This window comes from Gigantopelta aegis, chromosome 9 (genome assembly GCF_016097555.1).
Source record: "Gigantopelta aegis isolate Gae_Host chromosome 9, Gae_host_genome, whole genome shotgun sequence".
Classification (NCBI taxonomy): Eukaryota; Metazoa; Mollusca; class Gastropoda; order Neomphalida; family Peltospiridae; genus Gigantopelta; species Gigantopelta aegis.
In genome coordinates, this window is record NC_054707.1 from 83,818,767 (window position 1) to 83,845,192 (window position 26,426).

At 34.0% G+C, this 26,426-nt stretch overlaps 1 protein-coding gene across 1 annotated transcript in view; it reads right to left on the reverse strand.

Annotated features, from left to right (window-relative positions):
• The window catches only part of LOC121381811 (transcription factor SOX-13-like), a 76,283-nt gene extending 51,956 nt beyond the window's left edge, over nt 1-24,327 (reverse strand). The window contains exons 1-4 of the mRNA XM_041511167.1: nt 24,210-24,327; nt 21,523-21,624; nt 6,309-6,312; nt 5,063-5,636 (exon numbers count right to left, since the gene is read on the reverse strand). Coding sequence (XP_041367101.1) covers nt 5,063-5,636; nt 6,309-6,312; nt 21,523-21,624; nt 24,210-24,327 — 798 coding nt within the window. The remainder of the gene's footprint in view (nt 1-5,062; nt 5,637-6,308; nt 6,313-21,522; nt 21,625-24,209) is intronic.
• Nucleotides 24,328-26,426: the final 2,099 nt, after the last annotated feature.

Genomic DNA, 26,426 nt, shown 5'->3' on the forward strand with positions numbered 1-26,426 from the left:
GTATATATTTGTGTATACCCTACCTGTATTTAGGGAGTAAAGCTAATATATATATTTGTGTATACCCTACCTGTATTTAGGGAGTAAAGCTAATGTATTTAATGGGAGAAAGGTGAATGGATGGGAATATGCAGGTCTAACAATAATACACTGGACAAGGGTGGAGGTGGAGGTAAATGACCTGGATATGCTGAATAGATGAGAATATATTGGACCAGATGTGATATGCTGAATAGATGAGAATATATTGGACCAGATGTGATATGCTGAATAGATGAAAATATATTGGACCAGATGTGATATGCTGAATAGATGAGAATATATTGGACCAGATGTGATCTGCTGAGTAGATGAGAATATATTGGAACAAATGTGATATGCTGAGTAGATGAGAATATATTGGACCAGATGTGATCTGCTGAATAGATGAGAATATATTGGACCAGATGTGATATGCTGAGTAGATGAGAATATATTGGACCAGATGTGATCTGCTGAGTAGATGAGAATATATTGGAACAAACGTGATATGCTTAGTAGATGGGAATATATTGGACCAGATGTGATATGCTGAGTAGATGAGAATATATTGGACTAGATGTGATATGCTGCGTAGATGAGAATATATTGGAACAAATGTGATATGCTGAATAAATGAGAATATATTGGAACAAATGTGATATGCTGAATAGATGAGAATATATTGGAACAAATGTGATATGCTGAGTAGATGAGAATATATTGGAACAAATGTGATATGCTAAATAAACAAGAATATATTGGAACAAATGTGATATGCTGAGTAGATGAGAATATATTGGAACAAATGTGATATGCTGATAGGTGAGAATATATTGGAACAAATGTGATATGCTGAATAAATGAGAATATATTGGACCAGATGTCATATAGTAGATTAGCTGGGACTACAATGAACCAAATGTGATATATTGGATAAGATAAAGATAAAAGATAAAAACTTTATTGCCTATAGACATTCCACATACGGAACTGGATGCAAAACATATGCACAAACAAGACACAAACAAACATACTATTCTAATGACTAAATAAGGATATGTGGGACTGTATTAGACTTGATGTGATATTCTGGATAGATGACAAAGCATTGGACCCAGTGTGATATACTGTGACATATTCATATCCCTTAAAACAAATCATAAATAACCAGAGTCCGTTTTTCCCACTCAGATCAGTGAAGATCAAACCTAAACCACAAGTGCTGGCAACACAATCAAAACCATTATCTGTGACCTCTGACCCTCGAATGATGACCTCCAACCTTTATGGAGTACTATGGCAAGCACATGGCCACCCTAGCTCCTGTTTTACCTTTCTTGAGATAACAGACAAGAGTCTATCATTTTCAGCTTCATTTGCTGATAGACACAAGAATGTCCCGTGAATGCCTGTTACAAATTTAGAATTCATCACCTCATAATCTACAAGATAGCCTCTTCTGCCCCTAGTACTGGTAGTGCCACAAAGGGACCCGTATGGTCAGTAAGACAGGCCATCAAAAGTATTATGAATACCATGTATACTATACATAAAATGTAAAATTAGGTCAAATATATCTCAATTATTAAATTAATTTAATATTTTTGACATTAAATAATTACATTAAAACTAAAATAGTGTTTCTGTCTGGAAATGAAACATTCAATAAAAAAATTAATCTCCACTATAGTTAACATGTCATTTAATGACTGTCAAGAAATAATATTAAATTTAATGTTTTGCTTATACACATATAATAATAATTTATTATTTAAAATCTTGCATCACTACTTCGAAAGGAAAACATCATCACTGTAAATGCTCTAAATAAACTGTTTACATGTTGAACAGATGTGACTTTATTATGAATGTGCATACTTGACAGTGTTTTAAGTGATATTAATCTCCTGGGGTCTTTCTTTTTTGGGGTCAAATCTCCTGTTTTGGGGGTCTCAGACTCCTTCTAATCCAGGGTCCACAACTGGAAGGTCTGCATCATCCTTACACAGGTAATAATTCAGACTCCTCCTAATCCAGGGTCCACAACTGGAAGGTCTGCATCATCCCCACAAAGGTAATAATTATTAAGTCACTCATGTTCTTACCTTTAATTCACACAACAGCTGATGTATTTTTAACACCTGAGGTTTCATTCAACATTAATTCATTCTTTAATTATTAAGTTTCAAGAAATGTTTTTAATAACCAAGCAACACATCCTTGAAAAATTATAGGTTTACCCTGATCTCAGCTAGTACCACATGACCAATACATTAAAGTCCATGGTATGTACTGCCTTGCCTAAAGAAAAGTACAAACAAGAGTACTGGTGAGGTACATGACATGCCCATCAGGAGTTTCATAGAAAACCATATCTATATTAATGGATATGTTACGGGTATGATTCAATTCTAATTACGTGAAATTTTTGTAATGGGATGGATGAACAGTTTGTTTTGGACCAACCACCATCCCAAGTTGTTCCTACATGTGGTTTGATGGTCCTGTATGTATCTGTATGCAAGATATGACCCACACAAGGATTTACTGTTATGTGCAGTAGACCGTGAAAAGTAGGTCACAGTGACTTAGTAATAGTACATGACACACTGCCATCCCAAGCTGTTCTTACATGTGAGGTTTGATGGTCCTGTATGCATCTGTATGCAAGATATGGTCTGGACGAGGATTTACTGTTATGTGCAGTAGACCTTGAAAAGTAAGTCAGTTACCTTGTAATAGTATGCGACATACCACAATCCCAAGTTGTTCCTACTTGTGAGTTTGATGGTCCTGTATGCAAGATATGGTCTGGACAAGGATTTACAGTTATGTGCAGTAGACCGAAAAAGCAGGTCACAATGACCTAGTGATAGTAAGCAACACACCACTATCCCAAGTTGTTCCTACATGTGAGGTTTGATGGTCCTATGTGCATCTGTATGCAAGATATGGTACGGACAAGGATTTACTGTTATGTGCAGTAGACCGTGAAAAGTAGGTTACAGTGACCTAGTAATAGTATGCTACACACCATCATCCAAAGTTGTGCCTAAATGTGAGGTTTGATGGTCATGTATGCATCTGTATGCAAGATATGGTCAGGACAAGAAAAAGTTAACAGACGGATATACGGACGGACAGACAACGCCATACCATAATGCGACCCACAGATGGGCATAAAAAAATCACTTGCTGTTTGGAAGGAGTAACCAATGAGGTGACAGCAGTTTCTCCTCCCTCTCCCTCTGTCTGTCTCTCTCCCCACCCCCTCCCTCTGTCTGTCTCTCTCCCCACCCTCCTCCCTGTCTGTCTCTCCCCACCTCCCTCCCTCTGTCTGTCTCTCTCCCCACCCCTCTCCCTCTGTCTGTCACTCTCCCCACCCCCCTCCTTCTGTCTGTCTCTCTCCCCACCCCCTCCCGGTTGTGAAAATAACTATATTTTAAAACACCATGGATGATGTGTATTTTTGTGTTGTTAAATATTTATTCTAAATAGTAGTTTTAAATGTGGTAATGTATTGCTACACAAATATGCCTTTCCTTTCCTATGTATGTATGTGTGTGTGTGCGTGTGTGCGTGTGTGTATCCTAGTGACATCAGTTGCTAAGGAAACTGACTAATCTATGAACACTGACACAAATGCTTCTCTTTGAAATCTCACACCTTTTCTACTAAACTACGCACATGAAATATACTGACGTCCAAAAGAAACTATACCAATACTCTGAGAGACTACTGAAGAAAGACCAAAATATGGTGTATGTTTAAAACATATATATATATTCATGAGAGTGAAGTTTTGGCATGTTGGGAACAAAATTTCATTCCATAAAACTTTATTAAAAGCAGAAACATATTTAACCACTGTTATTTCCGTTATTTAAATTATAAAGGAAATTAAATCAATTTTTGTTGGTATAGTTTCTTTGTACATCAGTAGACTTATGGCTAATTTGTACAAATAGCTAATACAAAAGCAGAAGCAGGTTTTGTCTCTCTAAACCAATTATATGTAATACAAAAATGTGCTTGGTATGTGCCGAGGTGTTATTCCAAAAAGATTAACTGGAATTTGTGTACAATATTTTACAGTTGGTAATAATCAATGTGGTAGTTTACAATATTAGTTGTCAATATTCCAGTGTATAATAATTAATGTTCCTTTTATTATTATTATAGTATAATATTTTTTATTATACATGAAAAACCATGGTATGTGCTGTTGTTCAAGACGGCGAATGGTCACAATTGCTTGCTAGACTGGTTTTTGCACCTATCCTAAGATGAATGTGATATGACAGAAGACAATGGTACCAGGAGTTGAAAGTCGAAAGTCAAACTGCTTTTATACATAGAACAAATATAATCCAATAAACTGATGGAAGTAATTTACAGAAAGCCAAACGAGGTGGCTATTCTGTGGAAGTTTCCACCATAACACCAATCCATGCACCTTCAAAACACCAACTATACCCATCTAATCCAAACCCAGTTATCTATCCATCAACCCACAAACATATCCATCCATGCAGTTTACAGTTGAACTTGATAAAGACTCTCTTTGATAACCATCTTGATGGTGTAGTGATAAAGCCATTAGACTTGAGGCTAGTAGATATAGGGATGAGCTTTAATAATTGGGATATGTACGGCCACCACACCGACTTGTCTCTCACTGACCACAAACTAACCATTAACCACTGTCCTGGACAGACAGCCCACACAGCTGAGGTGTACATTCATAACAGTGTGCTTGAAAAAAAAGAAGTAAAAATGAAAACTCAGTAAAACCTAATTGTTTGTCTTTGCCCAGACTCTCTTTGATGTTCTGTAACTGAGCGATCTTTTATCTATCCACCCACCCACACTAACCAATTCAACATCTGACTGGGTATTTAAAGACTTGGTAAAACCTAATTGTTTGTCTTTGCCCAGACTCTCTTTGATGTTCTGTAACTGAGAGATCTTCCATCTATCTACCCACCCACACCAATCAATTCAACATCTGACTGGGTATTTAAAGACTTGGAAAACCTACCTGTTTGTCTTTGCCCAGACTCTCTTTGATGTTCTGTAACTGAGCGATCATCTCGGCCAGTCTCTGCTCCTTGTCCTGGATGGGACTTTCGCTGCTCAGCAGTTGCTGGACACTCTCGTACACCTTGGATTCTTTTCCCGTCATGCTGCCGTCATCCTTTGTGTCGGAATCTTGACAGTCTGTCGACTTGCTGTTTAGCCGTCGAAGAACACTCTCCATTGACTTTCGATGCAGTCCCAAGGGAGACTTTGTTGGTGATATGCAGTTATTGTTGTTGTTGTTAACGCGAAGCTCGTGATCCGAGTCAGAATCAGTGTCGTGTGTTTGTGGCGGCGGTGGTACACCAAGATGCTTCTTGGTGGACAGCGGCGAGTCAGAGCCGCTGCTGTCTGAGGCGGTGTGACTGTCGTCACTGCTGACACCGTTGTTGCTGCTGTAGTGGGTGAAGTGTTTGGGCTCACCCTCACTTTCAAAGTTCATACCTTCGCAATCAGAGTGTTGGTTCAGTCGTTGAGTCACGACGTCGTCCTTGGCTAGTTTCGTTGGGGTATTTTTACGCTTTGAAGACATACTCCTGCAAAAACAAAATGTATATTTATTATTAAAATGTTTTTTGAGAACAAATGCAATGTTTTGATAGAAAAGCAGTCCAACATAGTGTGAGATCGTCTGTCCAGGTTACCACAGTATGTCGTCCTGGTGACCTATACAGTATCTCGCATTTATCAAATTTACATTTCACATTATTTTTACTATTAAATCCCTTCATACTGATAGTGATACATGAACACCAATGGTACAAAGAAACAAATACCAACAAATTCAGAAACAAAACCATGAATGAAATATTCTTCAACCAAAATGTTTGTACCATTTCTTGTTAACTAAATAACCATTCTTGACTTAGTTCAATGTCTACCCAGACAACATAAACAGTAACAATATTAAACATAAACAGTAGCAATATTAAACATAAACAGTAACAATATTAAACAAAACTACATTAATAACTGGTTGAAACAATTTTTCCCTGGAGTTCCAATTGTCAGTTCACCTCTGATATATCAAAACTCATGGACTGTGGCCTCCTGCCAGTGATGAACAATTATATCAATGTTATTACACACTTGTTCTCTCGGCAGTTAAAAATGAAAAAGTGAAAAATGCATGTCGTGACATTTTGAAAAATAATAAAGACAGAAAATGACATTTAGTCATTCTTTTAGAAATTGTCACGTTGAATTACATGCCTACAATTGAGAAAAGTATTAAAACTCAAATACAAAATCATATTTGAGTTGTCTCTTTAAGGAATGCAAAAAAACCGTTTCCAGTTAGCACTAAGATCATGCATTGGATACCATTAAATGTTAATCAAATAAAATGGCTACAGCAATAGGACGGTAAAGGAACATTTGTTTTAACACCTCAGGAAATTTTAAAGCTATTTAGTTTCTAACATATGTTATTTAGACACTTGGCTAACATGGGCTATTTCTCATTCTAGCCAGTGCACCAAAACTGGTATACCAAAGTCTGTGGTATGTGTTATCCTGTCTGTAGAATGATGCATATAAAAGATCCTACTAATGGACAAAACATAGTGGGTTTCCTCTTTAAAACTAAATGTTAAAATTATCAAATATTTTGACATCTAATAGCTGATGATTACTAATCAATGTTCTAGTGGTGTCATTAAAAACACCCTCAGCTTTTTCACTTTGATAACACTGCAATGGCAAAATGTTACCATATTGACTTTTACAGTATGAATTTTTAAAAATAAAACACCTTTTATTAATATCACTTAAATAATTGTGGCTGACATTTTCCCACATGGATGGAATCCTGTAATATGTCTTGGTTCTTGTAAATAAGTTAGCGTTTGTTATTTGTTCTTATCGTGTGCTTACAAAATGAATAACAGAGAAGGATAATCTTACAAATTAAGCCACAAACATAATTTCAGCCTGTCTTTTCTAAATGATTGTTTATTATAGATCAGTTTTGAAAGATGACAATCTCTAATTTTTCTGGTAAATTAAACCCATTTTGTTTTGTAATTTTAGGTGCATCTGAGCTGCTTATTTTCTAATAAATAAATAATAATAATAAGTGATTTGTATCTTAGTTTTAATATGTTTTTTTAACTTTATGGGTGGGAAACACAATATGATCCATTCTAGAATGGTCCATATATAGTTTTATATCCCAACACATAAGCTTATCCAAATCCTACAGTGTCTACTGTGAAAAAAGCAACTAATCAGAGAGAATATAATAATGCAGAGGTGTTAGCCAAATAAGCAGATATTAAAATTCATAATTTATATCGTGAAATGTCGAGATTTTAGTTAAATCAGTAGATTTAAGATCTTAGAATGTACAGTATGTTTCCGAAAAAAGTAACAATTTTGACAGGACATCGACTAAATAATAAGAATTTCAAATGTAAAAGAAAAATGAATATATTTTTTTAAAAGCTGTAATTAATTTGACAACACAAGGGAAGGCAGAAGAAGTGTTTGTCCAATGAAAATATTTTCAATCTCACAATATACATTGTGTAAGCTGGAATTAATCTGACAGACCGTTAATGTAGGTTTGTATTTTCTTATCGGCCAATCATGACGAAGAGCAGGTCTAGGGCTGCCTTCACCAGAAGTGCCAGCCTCTGACATGGAGAATGGCCTGCATCCATGTGTTCCTTGTCTTTTGGGAATCTCTTCCTTTGATAAAGCCGAACTGTGAAAAAGCCAGCCAAGGCCCTGCCTTGCTATGATTTACACAACTCCAGTCAGCTGATTAAATTCTTAAACCTTTCTTTATTCCCACCAATCTTTCTACGTGCAATCTTGCAGCACAGTCACTAAGTTGCAACTACAAAAAGAAATCTTTTGACAACCTCGTCATTGTATTTCTCGTGTTCATCAAGTGAAATGTTTAGCTGATCCGGACATCTGTGTTAGTACAACACAGATAGCTCAAATACGGATTCTGTTACTACTTCTTTTATTTCTTGGATAAAAAACCTTGTGAAGTAGTTTTGCATTGATTCATGTTTTAATGTTGTTTGTCAACACATTTCATGGGGATGTCATTGATAAGTTTGGAAATTGTTCCACAGAATAAACAGGCTGGCACTTGTCAGAGAGTTGGCTTCTGATAAAGAAGCCAGATTGCCTTCCAATTCTTTCCCTTCTTTATCTTTAACAACAGACATTACGATTGCCACTTCAGCTTCATTCTAATAAGTAGTGATCTTTCTCCACTACAAAACGTATCAATTGTTGTCACCCGTCAGAGTTAATATATGTGCTGCTTCCATGGCCAATCTGTTCTCCTTTCTACACTTAAACACATTTGTTTAAAAACAATACAGCCATGCCTGCTATAACTGGATCACTTAATTTGGGTATAAATAATCCAAAATGCCAGATTTTATAACTTGCATATTTATACACAGTTGCACTGTCAAAGTTTCAAGCACAATTTGTTTTTTCATTTAGAGTACAGTGAAACTAAACCTCTGAAAATTGAAAATCAGAGTAACCCATTTACAGTTTAATTATGTAAAACATATACAATTAATTTTGCATAACCAACTATGACCTTGTAAATGAAGTCCATGTATGAATGATATGATAGTCATGCAAACATGCTATAAGAACATGTTATAAAGATCACCTGCTATAAGAACACGTTATAAAGGGCACCTGCTATAAGAACACGTTATAAAGGGCACCTGCTATAAGAACATGTTATAAAGGGCACCTGCTATAAGAACATGTTATAAAGGGCACCTGCTATAAGAACATGTTATAAAGGGCACCTGCTATAAGAACACGCTATAAAGATCACCTGCTATAAGAACATGCTATAAAGGGCACCTGCTATAAGAACATGTTATAAAGGGCACCTGCTATAAGAACACGCTATAAAGGGCACCTGCTATAAGAACATGTTATAAAGATCACCTGCTATAAGAACACGTTATAAAGATCACCTGCTATAAGAACATGTTATAAAGGGCACCTGCTATAAGAACATGTTATAAAGATCACCTGCTATAAGAACATGTTATAAAGGGCACCTGCTATAAGAACATGTTATAAAGGGCACCTGCTATAAGAACACATTATAAAGGGCACCTGCTATAAGAACACGCTATAAAGATCACCTGCTGTAAAGAACATGTTATAAAGGGCACCTGCTATAAGAACATGTTATAAAGGGCACCTGCTATAAGAACACGTTATAAAGATCACCTGCTATAAGAACACGTTATAAAGATCACCTGCTATAAGAACACATTATAAAGGGCACCTGATATAAGAACACGTTATAAAGATCACCTGCTATAAGAACACGTTATAAAGGGCACCTGCTATAAGAACATGTTATAAAGGGCACCTGCTATAAGAACACGCTATAAAGATCACCTGCTATAAGAACACATTATAAAGGGCACCTGCTATAAGAACACGTTATAAAGATCACCTGCTATAAGAACACGTTATAAAGGGCACCTGCTATAAGAACATGTTATAAAGGGCACCTGCTATAAGAACACGCTATAAAGATCACCTGCTATAAGAACACGCTATAAAGATCACCTGCTATAAGAACACGCTATAAAGATCACCTGCTATAAGAACACGCTATAAAGGGCACCTGCTATAAGAACATGTTATAAAGGACACCTGCTATAAGAACATGTTATAAAGGGCACCTGCTGTAAAGAACATGTTATAAAGGGCACCTGCTATAAGAACATGTTATAAAGGGCACCTGCTATAAGAACATGTTATAAAGGGCACCTGCTATAAGAACACGCTATAAAGATCACCTGCTATAAGAACATGTTATAAAGGGCACCTGCTATAAGAACACGCTATAAAGGGCACCTGCTATAAGAACACGCTATAAAGGGCACCTGCTATAAGAACACACTATAAAGGGCACCTGCTATAAGAACACGCTATAAAGGGAACCTGCTATAAGAACACGTTATAAAGGGCACCTGCTGTAAAGAACATGTTATAAAGGGCACCTGCTATAACGAACACATGTCTCTTCTACATTAGACCTCAGTATAAAACTATCTCAATGAATAAGAATATATTGTGTAACTGCCATGGTGTTGGTGTCTTTGTTCACAGACGTAACTATGTTTCATTTCTAGAACAATTGTTTTCCCCTATCTTTACACATGTCACAATTAATATATTAATATTGTAATGAAAGATAATAAAAAAAAAAAAAAAAAAAAAAAAGCCCACAAACTTTCAATTAAAAAGATCTTAGTGAAAGTAAACATATTGTTCAGTAGTAAGCAGTAAGCTATTTTCAGGTATTTATTTAATATTTTTATAACATTATTATTTACATGACAAATTTTTAGATGTGGAAATTTCATTTTAAACAATAAGAAAATAATATGTAGAAGAAAAAAATCCTTGCTTAAACTAAATACATGTTACATAATAAGTGTTAATAACATAATAATGGATCAGATATTGCCTGAAATGTAAACAATCAATTAGAAATGTGGTAAGAAACAATGAAACCAACATACTGATGTGTCTAGTGAATAAAACAATATACGATTATAAAAGTAGCAGTTAAGTGAACAGACCAAGTGGGATTTTTATAGTACATTGTCAAAATATCTCATTTAAAAAAAAGTCTTTTAGTTGTTTAACAAGAAAATGTTTTGTTATTTCACAAGGATTACACCTAATTTTATTTTCACAAGTTTGTTAACTGAGATTTTTCCAGACTATTATATTGGATGACAACAACTAGAAAGATACTTTTGAAGCACAAAAATTTGACTCATTATTATCACTACATATGTAATACACATAAAACATAAAATATTTGCTACTTATATATATATATATATATATATATATATATATTTAATATGGTGAACTGTGTATTGATTTACTTCCCTACCACCTAAAAGGTGTTATTTTATTTAATCAGTTATAACTGTAGTAGAAAAACATACACCTCACAAACATATTGATAATTTAATAAAACTATATACAATGTATGCTAAAACATATTATATGTCTTTCAATCACAACAGTATTTATTTCTTTTTAAATTAAAGCCAAACTAGATGAAGATCAATCCAATATGTGCTATACCATACCAAAACATTCTCAAGAAAACAATCCCTGTAGATCCCACATACAGATTCTTACCAAGTGATCGGCAACAAAGTTAAAATCAAGTTCCTTTGAGGCTCACACTTCCTATAAATTGATTAATTACCACGAGACATAGGTTGTATAATAATAATGAGTGTACAGGTATCGAAGCCAGATATCTGTGAAGCAATTTGTGAGTGATAATTCATAATGAGGTTTTGTCGTCTGTTGACAGTAAAGGATCGGTGAGTACCGTACTGCGCGGCTATACTACCTGGTCCAACTTCTGATGGATTGTCTACCTGTCTGGCGTGTCGATAGTCATCAAGAGAACAGATCAGGTGTGTGTGATTAATCAGCTCATTAACAGGTGTAGTTATGCAGATAACAATAAAAAAGAATAATTAAATTTGTAGCCATTGCTTTCAAGTGGTAATAATTGTTTTTAATTGATAATATTTATTTTTTTAAAGTAGTTAATAATAAGCAAAATTATATTTATTTTTGAAATGATTAATTACATCATAGTATGTGGTTATACAACCATCAATTAAAAAAAAAACCTTATTCTGTAAATTAATAAAATAATATTAACTTGATTTTGAAATAAATAATCACATTGAAATAAAGTTAATCAAATGGGGTAGGTGGATCTCACAACTATTACAATTTTTTTTTAAATTAGTATTCTAAAATATATTTATGTAATTAATGTTCTGTTAAATATATTTAAAAAATAATAATCACTTTAAGTATGTAATTAATACTGGAAAAATTAATTATCACATTGCAATATATGATTAGTTTAATGTAAAAAAAACCTACTAGTATCACATTTAAAAAACAATTATTAAGCTTTTTTAAATAGGTTGCTAATACAATTAATATTTTGTTAAATAAGCTGAAAATGTTCATAAAGATTTTGAAATATGAAGTCTAAATTCATTTATACCATAAATAATATTCCAATGTACATTAGTTTAGTTATCAAAGAAAACGTTATACACACACAGTATGGAGTTATAGGTTTAAAACTATAATGTGTAAATTATGCATGTAACAGTGAGGGGTGCAGACATTGGAAATATTCCATTAGTCTGCTGGACCAGTACCAACCAACATTCACCAGTCCACCAGAATCACAGTACATCAACATCATATTATAACAAAACCTTCTTTTCATATGATCATCCAGTAAAACCAGTTAAACCAAATATAGTGGATTCAATAGAAAATAAATTAATTGTATGCAAGTCACAGAGATCACAACTTGGACTGGTGGTTATATTTCTCAACCGGTTCGTCTCGTATTATGAAAACAATGAAAACTTAATCACAATTCTGAGAGATTTTATTATATAAATGTGTAGTTGAAATAATAATTATAATTATTCTGAGATTAAATATGTAGTTAAAAAACAATTTAAATAATTCTCTTTTTCAAATTACTTAAATATGTAGTTGAAAATTTTTTTTATAATAATTCTGAGATCATTTATTATTTAAATCTATAGTTGAAATAATAATTACAATAATTCTGAAAATAATTATGCATATATGTAGTTGAAGAAATAATTACAGTAATTCCAATAATTATTTATTATTTAAATGTGTAGTTGAAATAATTATTAAAATATTTTGTAGCATTATGAATTTATTAAATGTGTAGTTAAAATAATTTACAATAATTCTTAGCATTATGAATTTTTAAAATGTTTATTTGAAATAGACACAATAAATTTTAGCATTATGAATTATTTAAATGTTTAGTTAAAATAATAATTACAATAATTGTTAAGATTATTAATTGTTTAAAAGTGTAGTTAGTTCAGGTAACACTACAAACCAACTATAGTTACATTTTGTTGGGAGAGTGGCCATATATAGCAAGACTAGCAAGAGTTCAACAACTGAACATGTAGTCAGCATTATTTACGCAAGTTATTTACCTCAAATGAAATAACTCAATAATTCTAAAAATGTTGTATCTTTTACTAATACAATCATTTCCTTGAAATTACAATGGGCAGGTGCGGACACAGAAAGAAAGAAGAAATGGGGTTTTTTTTAATGATGCACTTAACACATTTTAATTTATAATTATATGGCATCAGATATACAAAGGACCACACATATAATGAGAGAAGAAACCCACTGCTGCCAGTCCATATTCTACTAGTTTTTATTAGCAGCATGGGATCATTTATATATACCATTCCACAGACAGGATAGTACATACCATCATCTTTGTTACACCAGTTGTGGAGCACTGGCTGAAGGAATAGCCCAATAGACCACCAGTGGGGATCACAGCACGATCACGTATCAGGAGAGTGTGTTACCACGTGGTCTATATGAGGAATAGCCCAATAGACCACCAGTGGGGATCTCAGCACGATCACGTATCAGGTGAGTGTGTTACCACGTGGTCTATATGAGGAATAGCCCAATAGACCACCAGTGGGGATCACAGCACGATCACGTATCAGGTGAGTGTGTTACCACGTGGTCTATATGAGGAATAGCCCAATAGACCACCAGTGGGGATCTCAGCACGAACAAGTATCAGGGGAGTGTGTTACCACGTGGTCTATATGAGGAATAGCCCAATAGACCACCAGTGGGGATCTCAGCACGAACACGTATCAGGAGAGTGTGTTACCACGTGGTCTATATGAGGAATAGCCCAATAGACCACCAGTGGGGATCTCAGCACGAACAAGTATCAGGTGAGTGTGTTACCACGTGGTCTATATGAGGAATAGCCCAATAGATCACCAGTGGGGATCTCAGCACGAACAAGTATCAGGTGAGTGTGTTACCACATGGTCTATATGAGGAATAGCCCAATAGACCACCAGTGGGGATCACAGCATGATCACGTATCAGGAGAGTGTGTTACCACGTGGTCTATATGAGGAGTAGCCCAATAGACCCACCAGTGGGGATCACAGCACGATCACGTATCCGGTGTGTGTTACCATGTGGTCTATATGAGGAATAGCCCAACAGACCACCAGTGGGGATCACAGCACGATCACGTATCCGGTGAGTGTGTTACCACGTGGTGTATATGAGGAATAGCCCAATAGACCACCAGTGGGGATCACAGCACGATCACGTATCCGGTGAGTGTGTTACCACGTGGTGTATATGAGGAATAGCCCAATAGACCCACCAGTGGGGATCTCAGCACAAACAAGTATCAGGAGAGATGAGTGTGTTACCATAGGGTCTATGTCTTGCTCCCCCCCCCCCCCAATACAAAGGGTGGGAGAACCTGCTACTGCTACACATGCTACTCTTATCAAACATACAGAGTAGACGATACATACCCCAGCCTTTGAAATACCTGTTGGGATAGGGGCCTCGATCAGACACATACTCTACAAATGTTACATCCCACCCACTGTAAAGCAGATAGTTTTCAATTGTTGGCAGGGACATTGTTTTTTATTGACCATTCCCTATTACAGAAGCCTACCATCCACTCCATCCAGGGTAGAAACAGAGGCAGTTGGTCAACAAGATCCAGGAAGTGTTAAAAAGATGCCAGAACAGGCCACCTGTAGATAAGATACACTACGGTTACATGTAACATTGGTTTGTCAGGTCACAGAAGCTGCAAGGTGGGTCACTGTACCAGACTGCCAGTGTATATCTGAAAGTTAAGCAAGCAGCTACGTTTGTTGGTTTGTCATGCTATAAATCACAAAGATCAATAGGTGAGTGTTTTAATGAATTACAAATGGCTTGTAGTTTGAAGAGTTTGTGCCCGGGGCAGCGATCTCCCTCAACAGTGAAGTACACATGCAGAGTGATCCGTCATTTTACCGCGACAAACATTTGTTCACCTTCCCAACACGTAGGCGCATTCCTCGAGCATAATTAATTTACTTTAAAATAATTACAATAAACCATTTGTGTGTGCTGGCTCAGTGATAGCAGCAATATTCAACAAGGAAAGAAATGTTCATTTAGTGACACTGTAACATATTTCCCGATCCACAGAGTTGTTAAACTGGAGATAGGGGGTTGGTGATATATCACATGCAGGTTATAGTTGAGCCAGTTTACTGAGCCACTTTGTTACATTAACTTGTGTAACACTGATTGTAGATTGTTTATTAACTAAAGCCACTGTCAGTGACTAACATAGTCGAATGAAGAAAGTGTATAACACTGACTGTAGATTGTTTATTAACTAAAGCTGCTGTCAAAGACTAACATAGTTGAATGAATTAAAAGTAACATTGACTGTAGATTGTTTATTAACTAAATCTGCTGTCAACGACTAACATAGTCGAATGAATGACTTTCACTTGTAGAGTTAGCCCTCCACTTACGTCTTTATCTGCTATTTCATTAAATCAAGTATCCATTCCCCCACATCCTTGAGAACTTTTTTCTTTCGGTATCTGTCAGAATGTCATAAAATTTATAAACATAAATGGAAACACATGTATTTGTACATGGTTATCTAAGCCCACACTTACAACACTGATTCTCACAAAGACGCCACATCATTCAGCCAGGTTGAAGCAAGAGTTAAGCAGTTTCCTTGATTAATTTTGACAATATTTGCCTCAAGGCACTGCAAATGGTAGAAGCACTAATGGAGAAAACCATAAAACTGTCAGAAGGTTCAGTCGTTAGTTCTACCCTGTACAGCTGGAATGTGGATTGTTTCTATTCTTCACAAATTGTTTCCCTCTCTTTTAACATTGTCTCCCCTGCATACAACATTTTTCCCCAGGAATCTGAGCAACTTATTAAAACAACTCATCATAACTGTTAATTTTTATAAATATAAATGATTATAATCATGATGGCTTAGTTTTAAAGACTACACATGTTGGAAGATATAATCTCTTTTCTGAATATAGCACGAAAGAAAGGTAAAAGGCATGTAAATAAATATTTAAATTTCATCATTGATCAATAGAGAGAAATAGTGAAAGCCCACTTATACCATTTAAGCAGCAAGGGATCACTTATATGCACTGTCCCAGAGACAGTACAGTACACTCTACAGACTTTGATATCCAGCTGTGGGTTACTGGTTAGAATGGGAAAACCACTGAGGGCACTTGATCCTGTAACCCAGTACACCTCGCACCATGTCCCAGTCTCCACAGAGTTACAGTTAAATTTGTTTTGTTTAACAACACAACTGGAGCACATTGATTTATCAATCATCAGCTACTGGATGTCAAACATTCGGTAATTCTGACATAGTATTAAGAGTAAAAATCCACTATATTTTTCCATTAGTAGCAAGAGATCTTTTATATGCATCATCCCAGACAGGATAGCACATACCAGTCTTTTATATACCAATTATGGAGAACTGGCTGGAACAGGAAATAACCCACTGGATCCACTGACGGGGATTGATCCTAGACCGACCACACATCAGGCGATTGCTCTTACCACTGGACTACATCTTGCCACTAACCTCCACAGAAATGCAACCCATTGTTACATTTTCTAACACCCAATAGCTGATGTGTATTTTTGTGCTGGGGTGTTGTTAAACATTCATTCATTCCTTTGTTATGGTCCAAGCAATTGGTCAAAGACAATCTAATCTATCACTGCCAGTTTTCTTTAAACTGTTCCTCTTTTAGCCAATCACAATTCACAAGAAAGTTTTTTCTGTCAACCAATTATGATGTAATCAGTATGAAACATTTGTTAAAAACCCCTACCAGTGAGGCTAGTAATGGAAGAGAGATGCTTTATCAGATGGTTTTGAATTGCAGAATCTAGAGCCAGTGTCAACAAGTTGTACACAGAAGTGAGGTATCTAATCACAGAATATAAATAATGGTAGGCACAAGTAATGGATGAGGAGCAAGTTAAATACACTGCTATATCAACGTTCTGGCCTTGCCAAGTGGTCCACAGGGACTGTGTGGTCAGGTCACAACTTTTTAGAAATATCAAATGGACTTGTACAGAGGTAAATACATATAATCAACAAATTTTTTAATTTTGTTCTCTTCTTTGAGTTATTTTAAATATATTTTTAATTCTATTCAAAGTTCTTTGTATGAGCCAGCTCCGATAGCTGAAATCAATTATTTCAATTGTCAGCCAGTAGTGTTTGCCATATACCATCACAGGGTTACTGACAGAAATAGTTTAACCATTAAAGCTCTAAAAGTTCCACAATGTATACTTTCTATCTGACTGAAATTGAAAAGTATTTTTTAGACAAAATATTGCTAATCTGTTTATATTAAAACTAGGTGCCAATGTTGGATAATATCTATATCAAACATTTTTAAATTCATATTAAAAAATGCCCAATATACATTTAAATTTTTCTGTGAGAAATATCTGGGAAGTTTGTGAGAGATATTTTGAATTAGTTCCTAATTCAAAATAAAATCACCAGCAACATTTGTCACTATTATTTTCAACTTTATTTGTTTTACAACAAAAACAAATCAGGTTTTTATCTCTGCAAATTGACTTGATGCCAATGTCCCTGCCTAAAGGAAACCTGGACACTGAAATTGAAAATATTTCACACGAAACTAAGAGCAAAATAACCTTTAGCAATATCTGAGTGTTTGGGGAATACATGGAGCCAAATATCAGCCTACCAAGATGGTTAGTCAAACTCTGTAATTATATAAATAATATTGAGTGTTTGGGGAATACATGGAGCCAAATATCAGCCTACCAAGATGGTTAGTCAAACTCTGTAATTATATAAATAATATCTGAGTGTTTGGGGAATACATGGAGCCAAATATCAGCCTACCAAGATGATTAGTCAAACTCTGTAATTATATAAATAATATTGAGTGTTTGGGGAATACATGGAGCCAAATATCAGCCTACCAAGATGGTTAGTCAAACTCTGTAATTATATAAATAATATTGAGTGTTTGGGGAATACATGGAGCCAAATATCAGCCTACCAAGATGGTTAGTCAAACTCTGTAATTATATAAATAATATTGAGTGTTTGGGGAATACATGGAGCCAAATATCAGCCTACCAAGATGGTTAGTCAAACTCTGTAATTATATAAATAATATCTGAGTGTTTGGGGAATACATGGAGCCAAATATCAGCCTACCAAGATGATTAGTCAAACTCTGTAATTATTGTTCACAATTCACACAATTTCAAATGCTTTTTGGAAAATAATATTTGTATAAAATTAGAAATAACAAATTAGGGATCAATTTATTGCTTTCCTTCTCAAACTGACATTTATTAAAACAAATTATTAATGTTTAGCATTTTGCTACAAGATTTATTTTAACATTCATTTACTATGTGTGTGTGTATGAAAATGTAGATCTAGATAAATTGGTTTTATGAAAATTTCAATATTCTGTATTGCATTTTCTTTCTGCTATTCAACTAACAACTGTACTTACTATCTGAATTTATTAAATTCAGAAATTAAACAAAATTCCTAATTTTATATGAAATTATTCTAAATTTCCCAATTTAGCTATTTGATGATCATGACAGTAACATTTTAGAAATAAAGTTATGAATCTGAATGACAAAATTGTATTCCCATATCAAAATTGTATCTCTGTACAAGGCAGAGTTGAAAGGATGTTAGGCAAAGTTGTGATTGCTTCCATGATCCACTATCAGGTGCTCATCCTTAGGAGGACTGCCACTCCCCTAAGATATATTAATATTTAATTTGATAACTATGTCTCCATATTAATATATCATGTTTTAAAGTTATTATTTTAAAAAAGGAACTGCTCTAAGTTACTGTCCTTAATGTTTTTGTTGTTTTTTAAACTTTAAATTATATCAATATGTCTTGCTTATGACTGACTTTCATAGATGCAAATCAAATTTTACTGATAAAAATAATCAACTACTGATATGTATATTTCTGATATGGATACCAATAACCTTTTTACCTTTGATTTAATAATTAAAACAAAACATTTCCAGCTGGTAGGAGGGTAAAATAATAATAATAATAATTGTTTTTGAATTTTTTAAAAAGTGGAAGAAAGTTGAAGAAATTTGGTTATTGGTTAACACAACAGAACATGGAAACAGCAATATAAACATAACATTCTTATCAATGTTCACAAATACTTTTGTTATTTTTCAAAGCAAGCAAATCTTAATTTTGTTATCAATTACAACAAAAATGTAACTGTAGTACATAAACGGTTGTTGACTAAGATTACAATTATCCTAGTAGAGCAATATTCAGTGTTATTTAGTGTGTAGGCCTGCACACAAAAACACAGCATACAGTTACCATGTCAACAGCCCATTCGCACATTTAAAACAGACTTCAAAGAAATTCAGTTTAACAATCATTTTATAATATACAAGTAAATTAAGACCTGGAAACAATTAAGAATCATGTCAAATGGTTCCAAAAATGGCTGAACATTAATTCTTCAACATTTAAAACAAAAGCTACCATTGCATTCAAAACTATGTTTCTAAATTAACAAAATACTATATTTTAATAATGCGTATATACTTTTAATATTATTTTAGCTTTTATTAATAAATTGTGATATGAATACTATATACACCAAGTAATAATAAAAAAAATTAAAATGCCAATAAAATATGAAATACAAAAACCTTCAATAAAAGAAAACTAAAGTAAATCTAAATTTTAATTCAAATTCTGAAATGAAGAATACTTTATTTTATTTTTTTAAATCTTTGAGTGATACAAAATTATGAAATGAAATGCAAATCTGTTTTATATGTACACAATTATTTCATAATGATTTAAATTTTAGAGTTTGACTTAATTTCCAACATAGATTAAGAATAAGTTACGTTTATATTTAAATGCCAGTAAAATATTGAAAATGTTCAAATTATAATCCTCTCGGTGATATTAAGCCTGTACTACAGATGATCAAACTGGGGTGTGGGTAATTAATTAGTGGGGAGTAATTTTCATACAGACACTATCCAAAAATAAAGTGTAATGTAATAATTTCAACTGATTACTAAATATATTTGAATGTAACATCCACCATCTATAAATGTAAAATCAACATACTTTATCCATAAAAAACATCTTCTTATACCTGAGGCTCCAACATTCATAAGTGAAATCCTATCAAAACATGGCATTCATAAAAACAATCTGCAGACCAATTAATCTTAAAATATTACCATGTTGCTGAGTTTTTGTAATGGTTTATACCATACCTTTATCAACTGATCATAAAACATTAACTATTTTTGTAAAAGCTTTTACTATACGTTTATCAACTAATCCTAAAATATTAACAAGTTTATAAGTTGTAATAATGTTTACCATACCTTTATCAGAAAATAAATGAGACTAACAGAGAAAATATTCTGACTTTCCTTCACTTCGAACATTGTCAACAAAATATCCCAATAATAAAACGAAGACTTAACACCTTCAGTGCAAGAATTCAATCCAAATATGGTCATGAGATCAGTGAGCAAGTAACAGACCAACTCAAAGGTTGCAATAACCAAGTTTTCATTTTGAATTTTTGTATGTGAAAGTTTAATACAGACACACACATAAAAAAGGATTATTTTAAAATACAAAACTGACTACACTGTTTAGTCTTAGTAGAGTTGTTAAGTTTGCAAAGATAAATTTATGTTTGGAATAATTTTCATCAGGGAACTGTTGTTTATCTCGAGCTACCGATATCTTGAGCATGTTGGTCCAGTCCCTTCAACATCGAGATAACGACATTTGACTGTACATGATATATAAAAAGATAAGAATGAAAAAAGAGAATATTGTTCATACTGAATAAACAAATATTACAAGTTGTTTACTGTTTCTTTATGTTTTATTTTTTAAAATATTTTTTATATATTTAAATCCATAGTATAGCATACTGGAAATATTATATGAAAATATATTGTTCATAATGAATAAACAAATATTACAAGTTGTTTTCTGTTTCTTTATGTTTTATTTTTTTAAATATTGTTCATACATTTAAATCCATAGTACAGCATACTGGAAATATTATATGAAAATATAACTAAATTATGAAGCAGAAATAATTCACAATGAATTAATGTCAACAATATTCAAAGAAATTGAAACAAATTTATTATTTAAATTTTTTATATTTTTTGCAAAAGCAGAATTAAAAGTTGTTTTTTTACAAAACAAATTATTTACTCAAAAGATGGAAAGAAGACTTCCACATGATTTAAAGTTTTCACCTGAAAAATATTAAGAAGGATTTGCGCAAGATCTTTTTAAAGTTCTTTACCCGAGAGAAAGAAAGAAGGCCTCATGCATGATTCAAAGTTCTTTACCTGAGAGATAGAAAGAAGGCTTCATGCATGATTCTGGAGTTCCGTTGGAATCAGTGAGAGAATGCAGTGCCAGTGACAGCAGGGAAGGAACACAGAAGCCGGCTGATAACAACAAAGCTCATGAAGCAACAAGCTAAGTAAAATGGTGTGTTAGTTTGTTCTAGCAGCGACCAATCACATGGAAGAGAGGCCAGAGTACACTTGTTGAATGACATGGCAAACTGCATTATTGCTGCTGCCAGCCGCTGCCAAACGCTTTCTGTGATCCCCCCACATCACAGAGTGATGTAAGATACCGACTCCCTTACAACTTGGCTTCATAAGTCGGCTCTCCTCATCATTGTTTTCTTCTTTCATTGTGCAGAATTTTCTATTGGGACTAATGAATGTTTTGTACACTAAAAGTATTGATTGATTTATTGATTGATTGGTTAAGTACAGGCCAAGATGTGAACAACTTTCTAACAATTTGTAATTTTGTATGAAATTTATATTTCAAATAGTGAGCTTATTTAGTACTATACTAGCTAAAAAAATATTAACATATATCTAATTTAACTAAGGACTTCCACCTTTTAGAACTTTAATCCAACCATTTTATTCCAGAATATTTAGTGAGCAAGTAATTGACCAACTAAAAGGTCTTGACGTATGCAATAACCAAGTCATGCACTTTTTCCCAACAGTCTCTGAATGGCATTTAAATGGTGATCTTTCCATGGCACAGTATATAATATGTCTAATTCTCTGCTTGTAAATCTGAATGACAAAACCGTATTCCGAGATAACTTTTTAGATATTTAATTGAACAGGGTTTCTTTCTATTCTCTTCCCACTGTACCTATAAAAGTTGGTTTTCTCAAGATAGCTATGTGGCTTTTTAATATTTGTTTTTTTTACATGACTGTGTTGCAGGCAAGCACTCCACCTTTCACTTTACCAAGCACTCTACCATGCACTCCACCTTGCACAGACCTACATCCAACCCCATTATTCTTTATGTCTTTAAAAGGCAACAATCAGGAACACAATAACATTAAAAGAATTCTGTAGAATTAACTTATTCAGTGTTGCTGATAGTTACATCAATAGATGTTTATTTTAATGTATGTTTTGAAAAAATTAATAATGAAAAAAACATTTCAACTACCTGTAAATGTATAATTTTTTTAATTAATTAAAATTTCAATTTGATATTAACAACAATTTACCATGCATTGACATGAACATTGATAGATGTAACTACAAACCAAGTGTCACTGATGTAGACTTATAGCTTGTGAGAAATGGAGCTAAATACAAAACATTAATGTCGAGGTAAATGGAAACCATGATAAAACATAAAATTAAGGATAGTCTGTTATTTCTTTTATGTTCATCGGGGTATTAACAAAAAAAATCATCCACGAACTGTGTGAATCGACGAAGACATTCTCACATAAATTTGCGGAAGATTTTTGTTTGTTCACACCCATATGAACATAAAAGAAATAACAGACAATACTTATAATTAAATTTGAATCAACTTGCTGGATGTATACTACCAAATCAAATCCCATAGGTGACAATAGTAAGATATGTGGCTAAAACTCCTACCTGCAGCATATCAATCGATATAAATGCCACGGATATAAATACTACCACCCTCACCCTTAAAGTGAATCAGAAAAAATTGGGGGTCAAGCTGCTCATTTCTGAGATAACGGGTAGCATCTATGACTACCTAGTTCCACACAAAATTCAAGTACTTTTTTTGTACAGGTACCCCATACATGTTTCAAGCACAAGGCTACTTGACACAGTAGTACTAGATGAAATAAAATTGCATACATTTTTTGCCTAGATGAAACTGGTTTTGTTCACTTCTCTATCAAAAGTCAGGTGCACCTCAAACTTTGACCCAGCTGGAAGTTATTTGGTTTAGAACTACCTGCTAACAATAACACTAAAACTTTAAACTTTATTTTGAATCATTTTTGGTCCATAAACAATAACACACAATAAGACAACTTGCCCATATAAAATGATGTTATCAGATATGACGTTCCCCGACGACTTAATTTTTATGTATATCGAGAAATGAACAAACTCCCATTGCTACATCTGGACCAATGGGATGACATTATGTTGTAATGAATGTAATGGAAATTTAATTATTTTCTATAGACGCATGGTTTTAGTAAGTCTAACCCTGCCACCTAGCAATGAATAATATGATAAAACGTGAAGAGTATATAGATCTATTGAAGACTTGTCCATACAAATAGTATGTAGCTGAAGTCTGAAGACTTTTCTAAAGTCATGACCGAGTCTCAACTTTTGGTCTCAACATGTCCTGATTGGGAACAAGGTGTCTGCTTAGCACGAGTCTGCCTGGATATGTAATAGTTACACTGCACCTGGGGCCCTGTGCATTACTGGCTTCCTGGGACCATGATGGGCATATAAAGCACTCACTAGCTCACAAACTGAGGCAGTGACACCGAGCTGGGCAAACTCTTTCAAAGGCCATCCATCAGCAAGCTCACTGTGGGCCAGAAGATGTAACAATTGAAACAGACAAACAAGGTGTTAAACATGAATCCCCGTGGTCACAGGCTCGACCACAAAGACTTGGCACAACTTTAGATGGTGTTAATAGACTGCTAAATTCTCCAGCAGAGATCACCAATTGTTTTAGCAGAAACCCCAAGTGTGATGTTCCCAGTCTCCCTTGTCTTCAGGAGCTCTTTGATCTCCTCCAGTGTTCTTGGGCACAATGTCCCTCCTCTTACCATCAAACTGGCAGGCATCCATACACAACATTCTGTTTCCATGGCAAGTAAACAGTTTTTCAAAAATGTCAATTATGTATTTTAAAAAAAGATTTGTTACTTCAACAGAGTTCCCACAAACTGTCATTAATTGTAAAATTAATTCATGGACGAATGTAGTGATGGATGGGGTGAAGTTGATGGATGGATGGATGGATGGATGGATGGATGGATGGATGGATGGATGGATGGATTGAAGGATGGAGGGAGGGATGGGATGAAGGGATTTCATGAATGGATGGATTCACTGATGGTTTAATGGATAGATGGATGGATGGACAGAATGGATGTACAGAGGTATGGACTGATAGATGAATGGACAGAATGGATGCACAAAAGGAGAAAAAGAATAGATTGTTATACTTTTTAAAGGAAAGAAAATGTACCAACACTATTTTAGTGTTAATTAGTGTTGTGCGAAAAGATCTTTGAGGATTTAATAACATGACAATGATAATGTTTATATACTTACCAATGTTTTAGTATTAATTAACAGTTGTGGGAAACATCTTTCAGTGTTTAATAATGTGACAATGTTTTAGTATTAATTAACAGTTGTGGGAAACATCTTTCAGTGTTTAATAATGTGACAATGTTTTAGTATTAATTAACAGTTGTGGGAAACATCTTTCAGTGTTTAATAATGTGACAATGTTTTAGTATTAATTAACAGTTGTGGGAAACATCTTTCAGTGTTTAATAATGTGACAATGTTTTAGTATTAATTAACAGTTGTGGGAAACATCTTTCAGTGTTTAATAATGTGACAATGTTTTAGTATTAATTAACAGTTGTGGGAAACATCTTTCAGTGTTTAATAATGTGACAATGTTTTAGTATTAATTAACAGTTGTGGGAAACATCTTTCAGTGTTTAATAATGTGACAATGTTTTAGTATTAATTAACAGTTGTGGAAAACATCTTTCAGTGTTTAATAATGTGACAATGTTTTAGTATTAATTAACAGTTGTGGAAAACATCTTTCAGTGTTTAATAATGTGACAATGTTTTAGTATTAATTAACAGTTGTGGAAAACATCTTTCAGTGTTTAATAATGTGACAATGTTTTAGTATTAATTAACAGTTGTGGGAAACATCTTTCAGTGTTTAATAATGTGACAATGTTTTAGTATTAATTAACAGTTGTGGAAAACATCTTTTAAGGTTTAATAATGTGACAATGCTGAAGTTTATGCTCATCACAAACACATCACTCTTCTTAACTCATCTTAAAAGTGGTAAACAACTTCCGTGAGAAAACTAATTGTTTTACCAGACCAAATGATGATGCTCACAACCAGCTTTCTACTCATCTTAACACTTACTGAAATAAAAAACTGAAAAAAACAGAAAAAGAAAAAGAAAGGCATATTTGCTTAATGATACTTGTACTTTAGCAGTTACTATGAAAGAAGTTGTCTTAAAATAGGATGATATAAGCTACTCATACACAGACCATTAAAGGATCTATTATGTACACATTCCCAGACAGGACAGCACATACCACTGATGTACATCCCACCTGTTAAGTAGATAAATGGCCTTTATAACAGTTTATGCAATTGCCTCCCTTCCACTGCTGTTCTATGGTAGCCCAGTTAATCTGAGCTGCAATGTAATTGATTTCGTAACAGCCAGCTGCTGTAACTTCGGGTTGCATGTACCCATATCAGTTCTCACATTTATCGATGGACATAATAAACACAGCTATTAACCACTAAGAACAGCCCTTAAGGCACCATGCCATTGGATTTAAATATTGATAGGTACTAGGTTCAAATCCCAGTTCAGAGGAACTAGAACTTCAAAACTGGTATCAAAAAGGCCAATGTATGTGATAATTTTTCTGTCAAATAAAGTTATTTTCTAAGCCATTTTCCATCAGTAGGGTTTAAAGCACCTGGTTTTTACAACTAATTCATTATTTTCCACACTAAGCATTGTCTTTCATGTTCACCAGTTTCGGGCTTTCCAATCAAGATCCTGAAAATGTATGTCATACTTTTTTCCACTATTCAGTACTTTCCCAAAGCACTGAATAGTTCAGGTTCACGCTGTGATTCACTACACAAGTTTCAGAGATCGCTAC